At 39.5% G+C, this 19,108-nt stretch overlaps 1 protein-coding gene across 2 annotated transcripts in view; it reads right to left on the bottom strand.

Moving 5' to 3' along the window:
• LOC135103627 (allene oxide synthase-lipoxygenase protein-like) overlaps window positions 1-19,108 on the bottom strand; it is a 73,552-nt gene that overhangs the window by 44,423 nt on the left and 10,021 nt on the right. The window contains exons 1-2 of one of the 2 annotated variants that reach the window (XM_064010137.1): window positions 12,624-12,814; window positions 6,222-7,227 (exon numbers count right to left, since the gene is read on the bottom strand). In XM_064010137.1, coding sequence (XP_063866207.1) covers window positions 6,222-7,227; window positions 12,624-12,655 — 1,038 coding nt within the window. In that variant the 5' untranslated portion in view covers window positions 12,656-12,814. Of the gene's footprint in view, window positions 1-6,221; window positions 7,228-12,623; window positions 12,815-19,108 lie in introns of those variants that run through there. The other variant, XM_064010168.1, reaches the window with a different exon arrangement.

The raw sequence follows: 19,108 nt of genomic DNA, 5'->3' as shown, positions 1-19,108 counted from the left end.
TTCGCATCACACAATTAAATCATCAATATCTAATGGAGGGATTAGAAATGGAAAGCTTGTAAGGAAAATGAGTGATTGGATGTGTTGCAAGAAAGAGCAGGAAGAGGAAATTTGATAAGAAAACATGTGATTAGACATGAAGCAGGAGCACTTGATTGTTTAGACTTTAGAGAAATGAACTGAAACGCCTTGATCTCTCATAAGGACTACTTTTAAGGGCTACATAAATTAACAGTCTGGTTGTCGTAGTGTTTGTGCCATTAAAGATGCACAATACATGTTAAACTCTCGATAGAAACATGAAAACAACCTGAAGGATCCCAGTCACGTCCACTAGAGCGCCTGTTAAAGCTAGTAGACAGATTGCACCCAAACTTTTGAGAATACGGTCCCTTGGAATCTACTAGTGTGGAAAAAAAGAACTTAAAAGTAAGCTCTGAAAAAAAAGAAAAAAGAAGTGTGTTTGAACGATCCCTGGAGTCTTGTGTAAGAATAACAAAACATTAAACTTGCAAGGAAGTGTTTGAACGGTCCGCTTAATATAGTGTGAGAAAGACAGAAAATAAATTCCCCCGTCAGAGAAAAAAAAAATAAAAATATATATATATATATATATATATAGTGCTTGAGCGGTCCCCCTCCCCCCCACAGAACCATAATGTGGAAAAAAAAAGTTTGAGGATGAAAGGTAAAAAAAAAACTCCGATAGAAAGAAAAAAAAAAAAGAAAATGAAAGGTGTTTGAAGATAAGTCAAATAAGGAGAAGTTGAAGAAAGATGCACATCACAATTATGCTGACATGTGGAAACACCTCGAAGCACAGTGAAGGCAAGCGAGGGGCGGGACTTTTCCGGTTCTTTATTCGGAAATAGGAGACGGGTCGCGAATGTAGGCGTGGCATGCGTGTGTGTGGGGGCGTCATGTGTCGCGGGAGGAGGAAGTGAGATGCGTCACGAACATGAGAAGGGTCATGATGGAGGGCACTTTGAGAGAGAGAGAGAGAGAGAGAGAGAGAGAGAGAGAGAGAGAGAGAGAGAGAGAGAGAGAGAGAGAGAGAGAGAGAGAGAGAGAGAGAGAGAGAGCGCTGAGACGTAATATAACTAACGTCATTACACTACATTAACAGATAAAAAGAAAATTATCTCTGAATATAAAAAAAAAAAAAACATAATCCTTACCATCTTAACACACAACACACACACACACACACACACACACACACACACACACACACACACACACACACACACACACACACACACAGAGAGAGAGAGAGAGAGAGAGAGAGAGAGAGAGAGAGAGAGAGAGAGAGAGAGAGAGAGAGAGAGAGAGAGAGAGAGGTGATGGAAAAACAGAAACCTTAATGACGTCACCCTTTCATGTCATTTATTTTCTCGTCACACTGTTCGAGAAGACTGGCCAGCGCGTAGCTACTTTGAAAGGCAGAGGCTGAGGTAAAAAAAAAAAAAAAAAAGTAACTGAAATTTTACTACCCCTTTACGAAAATATGACTGGAGTAGCTGCCATCAGTTTACAGTCTTTCACTGCTAGACAATTTCACTGCTACTTTATTTAACAGCTTGATCATTTCACTGCTAGATTATTTCAATGCTAAACTATTTCACTGGTAGACTGTTTCACTGCTTGACTATTTCACTACTGGAGTATTTCACTGTTAGACTATTTATTTTTCTTCATTAATCACCCTTTTCACTGCTTGACTATTTTCTCTCACTTCTCAACTTCCACTTTCCTTCCTTTATTTCCTTCCTTCGTCATCTTTCTTTTGATTTATCCTTCTTTCCACTAGTTTCATTCTGTTACAGACACCATTATTTTTTATTTATTTATTTATTTTTTTATGAGTTTAGAATCCCTTTTGCGTAATCAGTTAATAACCGCTTCAAATTACTGATCCGCTAGTTCGTTACGAGTATATTGTTTCCTCTACTCTTAACAACAATAGAGAGATTACACGGAGTTCGGAAATTGTCTGCAGCCACTGAATGAATGTTTCGAGAAGCAGTTATTGGCATTTTAAGAGTCGATAAGTGATGTCAACGTTAAGGTTTGGTATTTAATCAGTAATTCCCTCTATTCCGACTAACAATAGAGAAATTTCATAGAGTTTGGAAGATGCCTGCAGTACTAAATACGAGTAGATTAAGAACTACGTACTGCCATTTTAGATTCAATAAAAATAGCAATGTTGAGGAAATGTCTTGAGTTCTAATGTTCACCTCAAGACCTCAAGAGTAATTCCTTTTTCAACAATAGAGTAATTTAATAGTTATGGAAGATGTCTGCACCACTAAATAGATTAAGAACCATCCACTGCCACTTCAGAGTCGATAAGGGATGTTAAGGTTTGGTCCTTAATATTCACCTCAAGGCCTCGAGAGTAATTCCGTGAGCTTATACTTGATTCCTGGCGAACGAAATGTGTCGCAATCCTTCAACTTATTATGTTCTTAAGTGTTGATAAGTGCCGCATTTCTTCACTCTTCTATTGCACTCGAGTTTCATTGAACAGAGAAGTGAAGTGTTCCCTCCCTCCCCTTCTGGTTATGCTAGGTGAAGGAAGGGGTGAACGAGGAAGATAGACTATGCTACATACTTTGCTGTTTTTCATCCATGGGGGTGACGAGGTGGCTAAGGTCATGGCCACAGGAAGAGGATCGTGAAGGAAATTGTTGGTCTGCTAAGAGAGAGAGAGAGAGAGAGAGAGAGAGAGAGAGAGAGAGAGAGAGAGAGAGAGAGAGTTGTGACGTAATAAAACTTCTTGGTGTAATAAAAGTTAGACATCTACATTAACGAGTAAAGAAAAAAAAATGGTATCCCAGAAGAAAAGCACGGAATTTTAATTTTTTTTACCAGAGAGAGAGAGAGAGAGAGAGAGAGAGAGAGAGAGAGAGAGAGAGCGCTATCTCATACTAATAACAACTGTCTTAGCCATGTGTTGAGAAGCTCTCATGACAACAAACATAATCTAAGATGCAAAAATAGTAAAGTCGCTACGTTGCTATGAAAAAAAAAGTCCTTCAGATTATTTCTCCAACTGGTGCATGGCTATACTACAAAAAAAAAAAAGGCATTCCTTCACCCTCGCCAGCAGTTTCCCCCTCTGCCAACTGCGTGAATTATAACTACAACTTCCAGCGACTTTCCTCTCATAATGAACCGTTGCTATTTATAAAACCAGCCAGTCTTATTATATTTCCTTGCATCATCCCCAGTACATCACTCCTTGGCTCGCGTCCATTGGTGCTCATAGCGAAAGAATCTGGCGGCGTCTTACATCACGGAGCGCGGTGAAGCTGTGCATGAGACAGGAGACTTGGCTGTAACAAAAAAAAAAAAAAAAGAAAAAGAAAAAGAAAGAAAGAAAAGAGAAAAAAACGGGACAGTGTGACGTGCTTGGGCTGGGTGCGTGTCTCAGTCTCTTCTCGTGAGGCGCGCGGTGGGGAAAGACTCACTACTTCCGATGACGTGACAAAGAAAACGTAGCCCAAAATGTATAAAGTTGGGGAGGTTTCAGTGAACGTTTTTCCAGTTTCCCTGCAGGATGTTGTGTGCTTGTATCGTTTAGGGAATGAGAGAGAGAGAGAGAGAGAGAGAGAGAGAGAGAGAGAGAGAGAGAGAGAGAGAGAGAGAGAGAGAGAGAGAGAGAGAGAGAGACCTCCCAGGCCTTGGCTTCTCAGAATTGAAAGACAAGTAGTGGTGAATACCCTTCTTTCCCAACCCTCTCAACTGTAGTGAATGAAAAGGACACACACACACACACACACACACACACACACACACACACACACACACACACACACACACACACACACACACACACACACACACACACACACACACACACACACACACACACACACACACACACACACACACACACACACACACACACACACACACACACACACACACACACACACACACACACACACACACACACAGAGAGAGAGAGAGAGAGAGAGAGAGAGAGAGAGGAGAATGGATGGGAAAAGGTCAAAGGAAGGAACAGGAGAAGGAAGTGGTAAGGAAATACGAGGAGAGAGAGAGCCTGCAAGATGAATGTTGTAAGAAGCGAAAGAGAAGAAGAAGAGAGGAGCAGATGGATACGAGAGAGAGAGAGAGAGAGAGAGAGAGAGAGAGAGAGAGAGAGAGAGAGAGAGAGAGAGAGAGAGAGATTAGTAATACACGGAAGCCAAGTGACGACAACTACCAAGTTAAGAACATAAACAAGAATGTTTTAAAGTTAGATTAATCTCTCTCTCTCTCTCTCTCTCTCTCTCTCTCTCTCATATAAACGCAGCATGCTTGTTACCTTGTCTGCTAACGGGTTTTACTAAGGTTCTGAATGCATAAAACCTGACCTACAGAAGTGGAGATCCAAAATTATCGTATCTCTTCTCACAAGTTTACGCACACTAGTCTTTACGTATACGTCACCAAGAAGGTAGCACGTATTATTACCCCATTGCTTTTAATTGGAACACAACGCCATCGGATTAACGTTATCAGCGAGAGCAGTGTGGGCGTGAACACACCACTAGAAAATTATATCTCTGTACTCGAAGCATTTTACCGCATAATCTTGACTACATTACAACTGACTCTATTACGGCTTTGAATCGTGTCTTCGTAATTTTATTGAGAGTTTAGCAAGGATTACACTATCACTGGGGGAAAAATAATCATGAGAATCGGACTAATTATCCCCGTAGCCTTTGAAAATATTCCGAGTGACAGAGCATGGCATTTCAATACTCGAATTTTTCAGTGATTGGCTCTCGCTAAGCCCCGCCACCGGAACTCAAGTGATAAGATAGGACTACACCTCCATATAAGGGGCTGGCGTCACTTACTACGAGGCGAGATTGAAGTTGTTAAATTTACATTCTTTAGAAAGACGTAGGTTAAGAGGGGACCTGATAGAAGTCTTTAAGTGGTATAAGGGCTATAACAAGGGGGATGTAGGGAAAACTCTTAGGATCAGCAACCAGGATAGAACAAGAAATAACGGGTTCAAGCTTGAAAAATTTAGGTTTAGGAAGGAGATAGGACAAAATTGGTTCTCAAATAGAGTGGTAGATGAGTGGAACGGACTCAGTAATCATGTTGTTAGTGCTAGGACACTAGAGAGCTTTAAGAGAAGATTAGACAGGTTTATGATGGGGATAATAGATGAAAATAGGTAGGTATATTTCATACAGGGACTGCCACGTGTAAGCCTGGTCGCTTCTTGCAGCTTCCCTTATTTCTTATGTTCTTATGTTCTCTCTCTCTCTCTCTCTCTCTCTCTCTCTCTCTCTCTCTCTCTCTCTCTCTCTCTCTCTCTCTCTCTCTCTCTCTCTCCTCTACTTTACTCTAAGGATGTAACACACACTTCTTCTAAGTGTTCTAGTCTACGGGATAACTGATCCTTCCTTCGTGTTGCCTCCAGTGGTGAAACAACAACAACAACAACAACAACAACACCATTACTACACGTTTTGCTGTCTTTTGTAAACATTATCATCGTCATTGTTATCATCACCTGCAACATCATCACCATCACCACGATCACCAGCACCAAGCACACAATTTGAATCGCATGAAAAACCTTGAACAGTGTAATATGAACCACTTGAAAGGGATGTGTTGGGTGGGAGGGTGTGGGTGGGTGAATGGGGGTGAGATGTTTTCAGGAGTGAGGAAGTGGGGGAGGGGTTGGGAATTTTGTCATGGGCAGGAAAGAAAGAGATTGATGGATGTTATGCGTGCTGAAGGAAATTTTATGGCCTTGTGGGAAAATCTGGCAGAATTTATTGTGCGTGTGAGTGTGTTGTTATCTGAAGTATCCTGTATTCATTTTCTTTTTTGCTTACTTTTTTTCCTACCGTTGCAATATACGATAAGATTATTTTTTTCCTTTTGTGTGTGCGTATGTGTTATTTGAAGCATCCTGTTTTGATTTTTTTCTTGTGCTTCCTTTTTTCCTTGTATAGTAATGTACAATAATGTTATTTTCCCCTTACTGATTTCATGCCAACGCTTGCGAACCCGTTCCAAATCTGGTTCTGTCTCAAGAGCAACGTTTCGAGACCATTCATGACCATATTATGGTTCACAAGGCGTTAGATAACAGTGATAAGGCGGGCGCCACATCGCTCCTCTGGTGTATGAAGACTAGAGCGGACGGGGTGACGTGATGGAACAGTTGCACTTACCTGGGCCACCATGCCGGGGGCGTGCACGATGTACTTGTAGGATTCCCTCTTCTTCTGTAGGTCGTGCTTCCTCGCTTCCAGGCTGATGTCGTGCTGGGGCAGGCACACCCCGTACTCGTCGAAGAGGTAGTCGTTCCTGGCCGCGACCCACCGGTGGATGGGGAAGAAGTACACTGTCTTTTCCTCCGCGGCGTTCTCCTTTACGTAGGCTGAGCCCAGAAAGTTCCTGACAGTTTTGGCAGCGTGATCCTTGGAGATCTTTCGCTTGTTGTTGTTGCGCCGATCCTCTATGTGGATGTAGTCACAGAACCAGTCGTCAGCGATGCCCTGACTGTCTCTGGAGAGCCTGATGCGCGCCACGCGGCCGAAGTCTTCGGGACAGTCCACTTTGTAAGTGTCCCGCTTGGAGCGTTCCAGGTCATTGTACAGAATCTTGTCCAGCTTGAAGCGTGGCGTGGCGCGCCCCTTCTCATCCTCCAGCACCACCCACACGTTGGCGTCCGTGCCGGCACCCTCCTGGTCTCCGGTCTTCACCATCAGCTGGAAGGCTTTCTTCATGTCGTCGTCTGACTCGTCGTCGTCGTCTCGAGACTCTAACGTCCCTGAAAAGCGTCTCACACTGTATCTTCCGGGACTAGACCCTCCTTTTGAGGGGCCGCCGATGAGCAGTAGGCCTCGGGATGGCACAGGCGTGTCAAAGGAGAAAGTGGCGTGAGGACGACACAGAAGCAGCGCTGCTGCGGGGAAGCGGCGAGAGGCTGTGACAGGGAACAGGCAGCCACGTCCTTGCGCTGGCAGTGCACTGGGGAAGCAGCAGGCGTCAGAGTGAGCTTTATCAGGAGATAACTCAGCACTGCCTTGATAGGGGTGGGTCGAATAAAACGTGTTAATCCGGCGCCCGGGTGCCTGACGGCTGGCTGCTGCGAAGCTCACGTGGAGGCTACGCGTGGCGGGGAGCGTCACAAGAGGTCCTGGCCACACACTTGTTGAGCCGCGCAGCACACACCTGCAACGGAGAGAAGAGTGCTGAATTACAAACTGGAGAGAGAGAGAGAGAGAGAGAGAGAGAGAGAGAGAGAGAGAGAGAGAGAGAGAGAGAGAGAGAGAATAATAATAATAATAATAATAATAATAATAATAATAATATTAATAATAGTAATAATAATAATAATAATATGTCTCAGCGTGACAAAAGTACAACACAAAGGAACTGCTCCTTCATTTCCCTTCACCACGTCTCTTCCTTCACCTTGAATACTGTCCATCCAGTCCCTCAGAGCCCAGCCTCACCCCACGAACCCAGCCTCGCCCCGCCCCTTCACGTGGATGGGGGAAATAAATAGGGACTCGATAACCCTTGATATTATTATTTTTTCTTTTAAAAGCCACGTCACTCTGCTATCTTAAACCCTCCTCTTCTTCTTCCTCCTCCTTCCCCTTTTCATGAGAGTTATAAAGTACGATTGTTTTTGGTGGCTGTTTAGTTTCATCTTTATCTCTCTTCGTTTGTGTTTTGTGTGGGCCGTCTGTCTGCCTGGTATGTCTGCCTGCCTGCCTGCCTGCCTGTCTGTCTGTCTGTCTGTCTGTCTGTCTGTCTGTATATATCTGCCTGGTCTCTCTCTCTCTCTCTCTCTCTCTCTCTCTCTCTCTCTCTCTCTCTCTCTCTCTCTCTCTCTCTCTCTCTCTCTCTCTCTCTCTCTCTCTCTCTCTCTCTCTCATACATATATCGTGGGATGTCTGAGACGTTAGATAAGAGAGAGAGAGAGAGAGAGAGAGAGAGAGAGAGAGAGAGAGAGAGAGAGAGAGAGAGAGAGAGAGAGAGAGAGGGGGGCCTTAAGATATGGCAACGTTATGATAGCACATCCCATACCTGGTGATAGTTACAAGTGTCGGGGGACGGGATAGAAATTAATTGAGAGAATCAAATGAGAAAAAGTAGAATAAATGGAAGAGGAAATGGACGATGCTATTTTATCTATTAATTCATTTATTATTATTATTATTTTTTTTTTTATTATTTTTTTTTGTTTATTCATTTATTTACTGTTCAATGGAGGACATGGTTCATAGGGAGATTCAAGAAATATCTCTTCTTAGTTCGTTTCTGTTATTATTATTATTATTATTATTATTATGAGCGTGGATGGGAAGGAAGAAAAATGTATCATAAAAAGTGAAAAAAAATACAATAGGAAAAAAAGAAGAGAAAAAAAAACACTATTAAGAAGAAAAGAAAGTAAGAAATCATATAAAAAAAAAGAAAAACACCAAATAGAGGAATAAATAAAGAGAATATACAAAGAAAAAATAAATGAATGAAATATAATGCCATAACATAAAAGAAGAAAAAATAAATAAATAAATCACTAAATGTGGCACTACCTAGTATCGAAGGTCGTTGAGGATGAGCCGTTGCCAAACCTAGCCTTTGTTCTGAAGTTCACCTGTCTGTCCCGGCCTTTTGCCGACTACGTACTGTGCCTTTTGCCTTTTGTGACTACGTACTGTGTAATGATTGGGTGATTGATATAGTTGGTTTAAAGCGCCGCTATCTTGTACAGTTTACACCTTATTGATTGATTGACTGACTGACTGATTAACTGATTGATAATTTGGCTTTAGGTGTCGATGCATTCTACAGTTTACACCTTATTGGCTGATTGGTTCATTGATTAGTTAGTGTAAGGCGCCGCTATGTTGTACAACTTACACCTCATTGACTAATTGCTTGACTGGTCATTTAAATGCGCCGCAACATTGCATTATTTACCAGGTTGGAATATCTTCTTCGTAATCTTGGTACCATCTTCTTTTATGTTTATATTCTTCCTCCTTCATTTCTTCCTTCTATCTTTCTTCGTAATCTTGGTACCATCTTCTTTCATGTTTATATTCTTCCTCCTTCATTTCTTCCCTCTATCTTTCTTCGTAATTTTGGTATCATCTTCTTTCATGTTTATATTCTTCCTCCTTCATTTCTTCCTTCTATCCTTCTTCCTTACTTTGATTTCTTCCTCCTTTTTCTATTCTTGTCGCATACTCTTCCTTCTAGTTTCGTGTTTTATCTCCTGGTGGTATTCCTTCGATTACAGGAATATTTATAGCTTATTTCACACCTTATTGATTGCGCAAAGCTGTTTTATCGTTTCCAAGCTTATCTCTGACGTCTCACGCTTTTCACACTTAGAATTACTGCTTCAAGCTGGCCGTCAGGTTATCATAAGGGTTAAAATTAGCTCTAGAATCCTGGGTCACCTTAATTTCAGAGAGAAAGTATCTTTTCCTCATTTTTTTAAAGCAGAAATTGAATCAGTACATCTCGTATTCACTGGTCGCGTGATGGGAAAGAATCGTTAGGAAATATGAATAAAAAACTGTGAGATCTGTGAATCGTGTGTAGTCTTGCCTTTTTCCTCCTTCCTTCCTTTCTTTCTTTTTATTTTTCATTAGTTCATCTTCATTTTTTTTTCTTGTTTGTTTCTCTCTCTCTCTCTCTCTCTCTCTCTCTCTCTCTCTCTCTCTCTCTCTCTCTCTCTCTCTCTCTCTCTCTCTCTCTCTCTCTCTCTCTCTCTCTCTCTCTCTCTCACACACACACACACACACACACACACACACACAGCTTACGCAAAGGTCACCACATTTTCCCCTTTCTTTCAAAACCTATAAGCAACAATTACATCCAGTGGTTTCTAAATAAGTGCTGCAATCTCGTACACGACAGGAATCCCATGGAGAAGGTTAGTGTTTCCTCTCGTCCCTTCATGTCGCATTATCGCCTTTTCTTCTTCACTGCTTATCTCCTGGGTTTCCCCTGTCACCATTCCCTGCTATGTTCATTACTCGCTCATGAATCACACCGGAAGTCAAATGTTTACGTATATTCAACGTCTTATACATACATTTACTCACGGGAACAAATAAAAACATAAGAAAATAAGTAAAGCTGCAAGAAGTGTCAGGCCTACACGTGGCTGTCCCTGTATGAAAGATACCTATCTATTTCCACGTATCATCCTCATCCATAAATTTGTCTAATCTCCCTAAAGACTCAACACTAAGAACCTTATTACTGAATCTATTATGTTAATCAACCACTGTTTGAGAACCAGTACCTTCTTATTTCTTTTTTTCTTTTAAAATCTAACTTTATCAAGAGTAAACCCATTATTTCTTTGCTGTCCTGATTACTGACCGTGAGAATTTTGCTTACGTCACCACTTAAAAACTTCACTCAGATCCCCTCTTAACTCACGTCTCTGAAAGGAATGTAAGATAAAAAGTTTCAGGCTCCTTTCGTAAGGAATACTCATCCTTTGTATCTTTTTTAGTTATTCTCTGTACTGACTTGTATCCTTCCTGTAATATGGGGACCAGGACTGCACAACATGATCTAGATGAGTCCTGACCAATACCAAATATAACTTTAACATTACTTTGGAACTTCTACTTTCAACACTTTCAACTGATGTACGTACTACGTTTTATGTGGACTGGAAAATAGACGTTCTCAGCAGGGAAAAGATGCTGTCAGATGAATGTTCTTCTGTTTATACATGACTTATTTTGTTGGGTGTTAAAAGGGGGAATGGAAGGAGAGAGAGAGAGAGAGAGAGAGAGAGAGAGAGAGAGAGAGAGAGAGAGAGAGAGAGAGAGAGAGAGAGAGAGAGAGAGAGAGAGAGAAAGTGGAGAACCGAGGATAACTTTAAGAACTTCGTAAAGTTCATGTGTGTGTGTGTGTGTGTGTGTTTATTTACGTGTAAAGTATATCACTAATCAAAGAAAATAAATAATGACATTCAGTGTCAAAAAGGAAAAAGGAAGAAAACTCCCTGGCAACAGTAACCTGGATAAAAAAAAAAAAAAAAAAAAGACGTGGACGTGATACATACTGGTTTCGTTCATGTCCTAAATGCAGTGTTCACTCATACAGCTGTCCTTTTTTTTCCAGCTTCACTTTTATAATCACTAATCATTCATACCTATTTATAGCAGCTTACTTTCCTCGTACACCTCATTGCCACGCAGGAAACTGTAGGCAGACAATGTTATTCGGTTCACGGTCAGTCATTTCCATATTGCGCTGTGCTGCGACGGAGACACTAGCTTATTTCCTTCATTCATATTTACTTCAACTTACTGTCTCCATAAAACTTCTTGCATGTAGTAAACTGTTCACAATATTCAGTTCACGTGCATTTTCGTATTTTGCCCAGCTGCGTGAAGGACACTAACTTATTAACGGGAACTTACTGACACATTGCTTGTACACCATACCTTTTATTTCAATACACTTCTCGTCACACTGGTATCCTTTTGGAGAATTCTCTTTTGGGAATGGCATTTCAGTGGGCATTTTTTTCTCGTCTTTTTGTTGCCCTTAGCCAGAAACTCTCTTACATAAAATAAAAACATATATTTGAATGTGAAGCTGTAGATGAAAGATCTTTGCTGCCATGTTGCTAATCACCGTCGGTCATAATAGTGAAAAGTAATCAGTATATTTGTCACTAAAAGATAGATCCGTATTCTGAAACGCTTTGCTCTCTCACAATGACTATATTCGAAGGGCCACAGAAGTAATTAATCGGGTTCTCAAGAGTGCTTCTCCGGTTAATAATACAGAAATCCTGTTATTCTGTCACTAAAACCGTAAATAACACACTTGAAATTCCTTGTAACTTCAACTAGAGCCTTCTGAATGTAGTCTGGGTGCGGCGCAGAAACGTTTAAAAAATAAGGTCCATACTAGATAAGAGCAACTCATGGCACAAATCACGCGAGGAAACCAGACAGGGATGATGTAAATTTTTCCAGTCAAGGATGTTAATGATGAATGAACCACGAGTGTCACACTTCAGATGATGAAAGAAAAAGAGTTGGATATCTGAGGATGCTGCATCAAATATTCAATGGTTACCGCTCTTCTGAGTCCACAGCTGCATTTCTTCACGTTCCATCCCCCCTCTCGACGCTCCTACTATCGCGCCGCTGCATGAAGGGCCACATAGACGTTACGACCACAAATCGGGTATCATATGCAGGACCCATAAGGCTTTCCTGCTTAAAACCGTATTCTGAAACACTTCTGCGCCACAGCTTCACTACATTCTAAAGGTTCTAGTTGAAGCTACATGGGCTTTTTAGGATGTTTTTAGGATTTTCGCGACAGATAATATTTCTGCTTTATTAAAGAAAAAAGCAGTCTTGAAAATCCTGCTCATCATCTTTGTGGCTTTTGAAAACAGTCGTAGTGAGAGAGCAAAGCCACCACCGACACCCACCCAAGGTTTCCACAGCACATGCCCTGCCTTCAGTGCACTTAAATGACAAAGCTATCGGTCGGTGTCGCACGGAAACGCTAGGCTGCCTCAAGTACAGATAGTGTCCATCAGAGTCTCTTACCCGGGGACAGCGCGGCAGAGCGTGATGGACATGGCCTATCGCTGCTGCTAATGGTGCTGCCGGTGACGCAGACGGTGGTGGTGGGGTGACTGCAGCTAATGCCGCCTTTCCTTCCTTGCCGTGGTGGGAAATTTTCAGTGCCACTTGGGTTATGAACTGAACTGCTTATAAAGGCGTGTGTGTGTGTGTGTGTGTGTATGTGTGTGTGGCGCCAAGACGTCTGCCCAGCGTGTCGTGCCGCTTGCCTGGCTGTACACTGAATGGGCATCGAATTTTCCCGTGACGAGTTGCGCACGAGTCGAGGCGATTGTTTGTTTTGCCTTTTGTAGGGTTTATGTCGTAATTCTTTTATCTCTGCTTGTGTGAGGAAAGTAAAACGGGTATGTCCCACCATGTGGCATCACTGCACAATGCATTCTTCAAAGTAATCCTCTCAAAGATACCGCCTCTTATTTTCCTCCTTCCTCCTCTTCCTCTTATTCTTCATTGGCATCCTCGGTGTTCCATCGCATTTCGCCTCTCCCTTTCTCATTAGTTTCACTCTATTTTTCCTCTTCATCGGGTTCTTCTTTCCTAACTTATCAATAGTTTTTCATAACGTGCTTCCTCTTTTACTTCCCGTCTCGTCATCCTTACATCGAGAACCTTTTGGTACAAGTAGTTGCACGCCTGGCAGAGAAGAGCAGTGCGTGGCTGGAGGAGCTTACAAAGAGTGTCTGTTGTACGCATATGGGTTTTAATAGTGTCTAGATGAAGGTGCGTGGACGAGATTGTTTGTGAGTTGATGCATGTGAAGAAAACTGGTTGATTGTTTGATTAATCGATAGGCAAATAGATAGATTGTTTAATTAATTGTTTGGATGATTGGTTCGTTGATTGATTGATTTAATGGCGCTGCATGTGTGGAGATGACTGGAGGACACAGAACAAGGGGGCGCATGGGACGAATGGAAGTTCTCTCTCTCTCTCTCTCTCTCTCTCTCTCTCTCTCTCTCTCTCTCTCTCTCTCTCTCTCTCTCTCTCTCTCTCTCTCTCTCTCGTAAATTAAATAAACACTGATTTAGTCGATGAAGACTGAAATAATAATTACTTACAATTTGCGTGAGAGAGAGAGAGAGAGAGAGAGAGAGAGAGAGAGAGAGAGAGAGAGAGAGAGAGAGAGAGAGAGAGAGAGAGAGAGACTATGTGTGTGTGTGTGTGTGTGTGTGTGTGTGTGTGTGTGTGTGTGTGTGTTCACGTGTGCACATTCCCACGGACCCCCGACAGGAAATCAGCATCATTAGGCCATCATTATCATGCACATCGCAACAAATTATTATTCTGGGAATATCATAAAGCTACATCACGGGGCCACAGGAAGCACTATTAGTCCTTCAGTCAGTCAGTCAGGTTAGCGGGTGGGAGGATTGGTATAGAGCGTGGCATACATAGACTGAGGTTCCCCCTTATCTTGCTCCTTGTCTTATCAAACTTGGCCCTCATTCAGTACCTCTTGGGACTTTTATCTTCTTTCATTAACTCGTTTTTTTTCTTTTTAATCTTTTTACTTTCTTTTCTTTTTTTTTATGGATGGGCTTGTCTGCTCTTTTTTTTTATTTTCCTCTTCTTGGTGTTATTCATGTGATTTGTCCCTTCTTTTTCCACGTGAGGCGCCGTCACACTAGCGCATTTCCGTCAACTTTGTGAAAATCGACAATTTCTTGGGCGTGCCCGGTCACACTCACACACACACACACATATACAGCCGTTCCTCTGCACTTTTGTCGACAGTAAATAAACATAGCTGTGGGCTCTCTCTCTCTCTCTCTCTCTCTCTCTCTCTCTCTCTCTCTCTCTCTCTCTCTCTCTCTCTCTCTTTAAACATCAATATATACATAAACTACAGGTCTAAAGGGTCACTTTGCCTCGTGCTCTATCTAAAAGACCTTAAATATTACTATATACAGTGATAAAAAATTAACATTTACATTAATAATTATAAAATTATTTACAATGCTTAGATACTCGTACTAGATACTTAGATACTCTCTCTCTCTCTCTCTCTCTCTCTCTCTCTCTCTCTCTCTCTCTCTCTCTCTCTCTCTCTCTCTCTCTCTCTCCCTTTATCCATCTCACTTGTTTTTCCTTTTTTCCTTTATCCGTCCAGTTTTTCCCATTTTCTCTCATCTCCTATTTTTCCCTTATCAGTCTCATTCTTCCCTCACTTCTTCATCTTTATTCGTCTCACTTCTCCCACCTTTTCTAATAGTTCCCTAAAAAAAATAAATAAATAAGTAGATAAAAAAATACATAAATCACAATGTTAGAAGTAGTGGACAGCGATACCTTTTTTGACCCTCAGAAATTAGACGTTGAAATGAAAAGGGAGAGGGTTAAAAATCAAGCAGACAAACCGAAGTGGGGAGGGGGAAGGGAGGAAGAACAATTTACAGCTGTGGTCAGAAGTGGTCTGGTAACCTGCCTTACTTCACTTCCACTTTGCTTAGCGCTTTCCCTCAGTAAGTCATGTTGTGTGGTAAGAATCTATCATAAGGAACGGATCACAGGGCTTGAGATTGAGGAAAGACGAAAAAAAAAAAAAAACAGTGGAAGAAAGTATTGGTCAAGAGGAGAGTAGCGTATCACATTCATTTCCACTTGATTTAGTGTTTTTCACTCAGTAAGTGCTCTGGTCTGCCAAGAGTCGGTCAGCTGTCATGTACTGTAAGGAGACCGTCAGCGGATCAGAGGACTTAAGACTGAGATAAAATGTTGTAAGATTGTGCGAAGGACTGTGGTACGTTAACAGACTTGTGACCTTGTAGACTGCAGGTGTGTGTGTGTGTGTGTGTGTGTGTGTGTGTGTGTGTGTGTGTGTGTGTGTGTGTGTGTGTGTGTGTGTGTGTGTGTGTGTGTGTGTGTGTGTGTGTGTGTGTGTGTGTGTGTGTGTGTGTTTGTTTGCATCGTTAACTAGTAAAATAAGTTGAGTAAATATTATTATTACTTTTTATTATAATTTTTAGTGTCATTGTTCATTTATATTAGTATTTTCAGCTAGTTGGTCTATCGTAATGTATGACTTTTTTTTTATTATCACTGCCCATGATATGTTATGATCTGTATCTCTTATGACCTGCCTGTGCCTCTGATTTTTTGTTTTTCTTTCTCCTTATTTCCTTCTTTTTATTTTTTTTTGTTTTTTCTTCTTTATTATTATTGATATTATTATTATTATTATTATTATTATTATTATTATTATTATTATTATTATTATTATTGTTGTTACTGATATTATCATTATTATTGCTGATATTATTATTATTATTATTACTGATATTATTATTATTAATATAGGCGAGATCACTTTGGACAAGTTGACGTCAAAGAAAACGGAACAAAATTTTCCCATTTGAACTGTTTTTAGCCAAGTTCTCTTAATGTATTCCCCCTCCACCCCCCCCCTTGGTGGTAAAGAATCCTCGTCAGGTAACCATTACAATCAGGAAAACACGAATGAAAACCACAGTAACATCCACAAGAACCTGCAAGTGATGGAAGGTCGTCGAAACATAGAATACAGCTGCTTCTTTAAGGGGTGACTGGCTGATTTTGGGGCGTGAGCGTGTGGGGTGGAAACGGAGGTTGTGGTCAAGATAAAGCTACGGAGGGAGGAGGGTAAGATGATGTGCGGATGGAATGCAATCCGTTTTGTTGTGTGATGTTTGTTTGTGCATGTAGGTGATTTATTTATTTAGTTATTTGATATATTTATTTATTTATTTATTTTATTTATTCATTTATTTATTTATTTTATTTTATTTTTTATTTTTTTTTGTCGTAGTATTTTATCATTCATCTGTAAAATAATTCATCAATGGAGAGGGAGATTTTTATGAGGGTAGGAGGGAAGGTTGTTTCTCAGGATATTACTTTTCATTAAAGTCTGTGCTTATGCATCAGAGAAAGCGTGGTTGTGTTTTGCAAGTCAGCCAACACTTCCGATGCTCATTGGTGTGACGTCAGCATGCCTAAGTATTGCTTAATACTTGAGTGTAAATTTCATTATAATACGAGTAACATAACTTTTCCTTGTTTTTACGAAAGACTGAAACAAACTAATGCACGAATGTAGAATGCACGTGCTGTGGTATTTATCCTGACAGTGCCAAAATATGCAACCTGTACGGTGATGAAAGAAAATTGGCATCAGACTTAAAATGCAGGCTCTTGGGATGATGGATATAGAGAAGACTTGTATTTTATATGAATGCTGCAGTATCAACGACCACGTTCAAAAGGTACGATCATATCCTTTACGTAAGATGCTAATATTCTTACGTACTTCATCATAAATTTGCTGATTAAAGGCATATTTATATCCATATACCATGACTTGCCGTCTCTCTTAGGTAAGGACGTCTACGCACGTACATACATACGTGCATGCATTCACATTTACATCTTCAAGCATTTCATCATACCTTAATGTACCTAATTTTTCGATGATGCAGGTATGTAATTTAACCTTTTGACCCTTAAAGAATGTGTTAAACTTAATAAAATATAGTTCAAGTTTTATGTATGATGCAAATTTAAATGAAAATGTTGAAAGACACAGACACAATTGAGAGCAAGTTTAGTAAAGGTGATATTGTTCATTGCTTCGTCTGTTTGTGTTCTACCTGCCGTGAGTGATACTGGCGATAAGTCTGTACGCCCTGGTCTCACTTACCTCCCTAAAAAATAGATAAGTAAGTAAATGAATGAAATAAAAGAAAATAATACAGCAAATAGACGAATAAATGGAATGAAAAATAAAGATAAATTAATAAATGAAAATAAATCGAATAATAGAAAAAAATATAATGAAATGCATTAGTAAATAAAATGAAATGATACATCAATAAAAAAAAATAATAGACAGACAGATATATAAATTGATAAATATGGATGCAAATATAAACATGCAGTTAAAATAAGAGGTAATCGATCGACGTCTCCTACTGGAATGCATAGAAATACGAACACATATAAAAACAACCCGAACTGTGGCAAGAGAAAGATGAAGAATATAATGAAGCACAAAAAAGAAAACAATGTACGAGTATATAACGTCCGGATAAAAAAACAAATACAGTAAAAAAAATACGGATTTCACGAGAGAATGTAAAGAAAACAATGTACTAACGGCATTGTGAGTGCGCTTTTCTCTCTCTCTCTCTCTCTCTCTCTCTCTCTCTCTCTCTCTCTCTCTCTCTCTCTCTCTCTCTCTCTCTCTCTCTCTCTCTCTCTCTCCATGTTATTCCTAGGACAGTCTCCATAATACGTAAAAATAAGTAAATAAGTAATGCAGGAGAGACTCAAGGGTAATGAGCTCCACTGGCCTCATCATTCCTTTGAAAATCATTAAGCCAGTGGTGGTAATTGACGGCTTCATTATATCAAGTCCGTCACAAGTGTGGAGAGAACAGCTTTGTCGGCGTCTCATTCCCAGAGTCTTTCTGTTGTACTTGTAAATAATAATGATAATAATGATAATAATAATAATAATAATAATAATAATAATAATAATAATAATAATAATAATAATAATAATAATAGTGATAATAATAATAATAATAATAATAATAATAATAATAATAATAATAATAATAATAATAATAATAATAATAATAATAATAATAATAAAATAGAGAAATATTATACAAGGATTGAGTGAGGGGCGAAAGAAATATACAGCAGTGAGTGAAGGATGAAGAAAACTACACAACAATGAGTGATAGGTGAAAAAAAAAAAAAAAAAAAATAAAAAAAATAAAATAAAATATATATATATATATATATATATATATATATATATATATATATATATATATATATATATATATATATATATATATATATATATATATATATATATATATATATATATATATATATATATATATATATATATATATATATATATATATATATATATATATATATATATATATATATATATATATATATATATATATATATATATATATATATATATATATATATATATATATATATATATATATATATATATATATATATATAAACGACAACTGTGCAGGAATGAGTGAAGGGATTGGTAACTTGTTTTCCTAATAAACTTTACCACGGGTGCTCTGTTTGCTTTACTATACCGCGCCAAGAAAAAAAAATCAATGAATAAAATGTATTCTCAGTGATTTTAATGATGTCTTAGGGAAAGAAAATAAAGAAAAAGATAGACTGAGTGTGTCTGTTGAGAGAGGAATTGGATACGTTTTTTTTTTCTTTCTTACTTAAACTCACGGTACTATAGTACATTTACCTTTACTATACTGCCTCAAAGGACACACACATACACAAAAAAAAAAAAAAAAAAAGTAAGGCGTGGTAGTCAGGCTGACAGGTCGGTTGCCTGAAAACAGGCGGCGACTGTGATTCCCATTTCTGACCAACGTATATAAACAGTAAAATGATATATCTTA

Source organism: Scylla paramamosain, chromosome 1 (genome assembly GCF_035594125.1).
Source record: "Scylla paramamosain isolate STU-SP2022 chromosome 1, ASM3559412v1, whole genome shotgun sequence".
NCBI classification, from domain to species: domain Eukaryota; kingdom Metazoa; phylum Arthropoda; class Malacostraca; order Decapoda; family Portunidae; genus Scylla; species Scylla paramamosain.
This window is presented reverse-complemented; position numbering and strand designations above follow the sequence as displayed.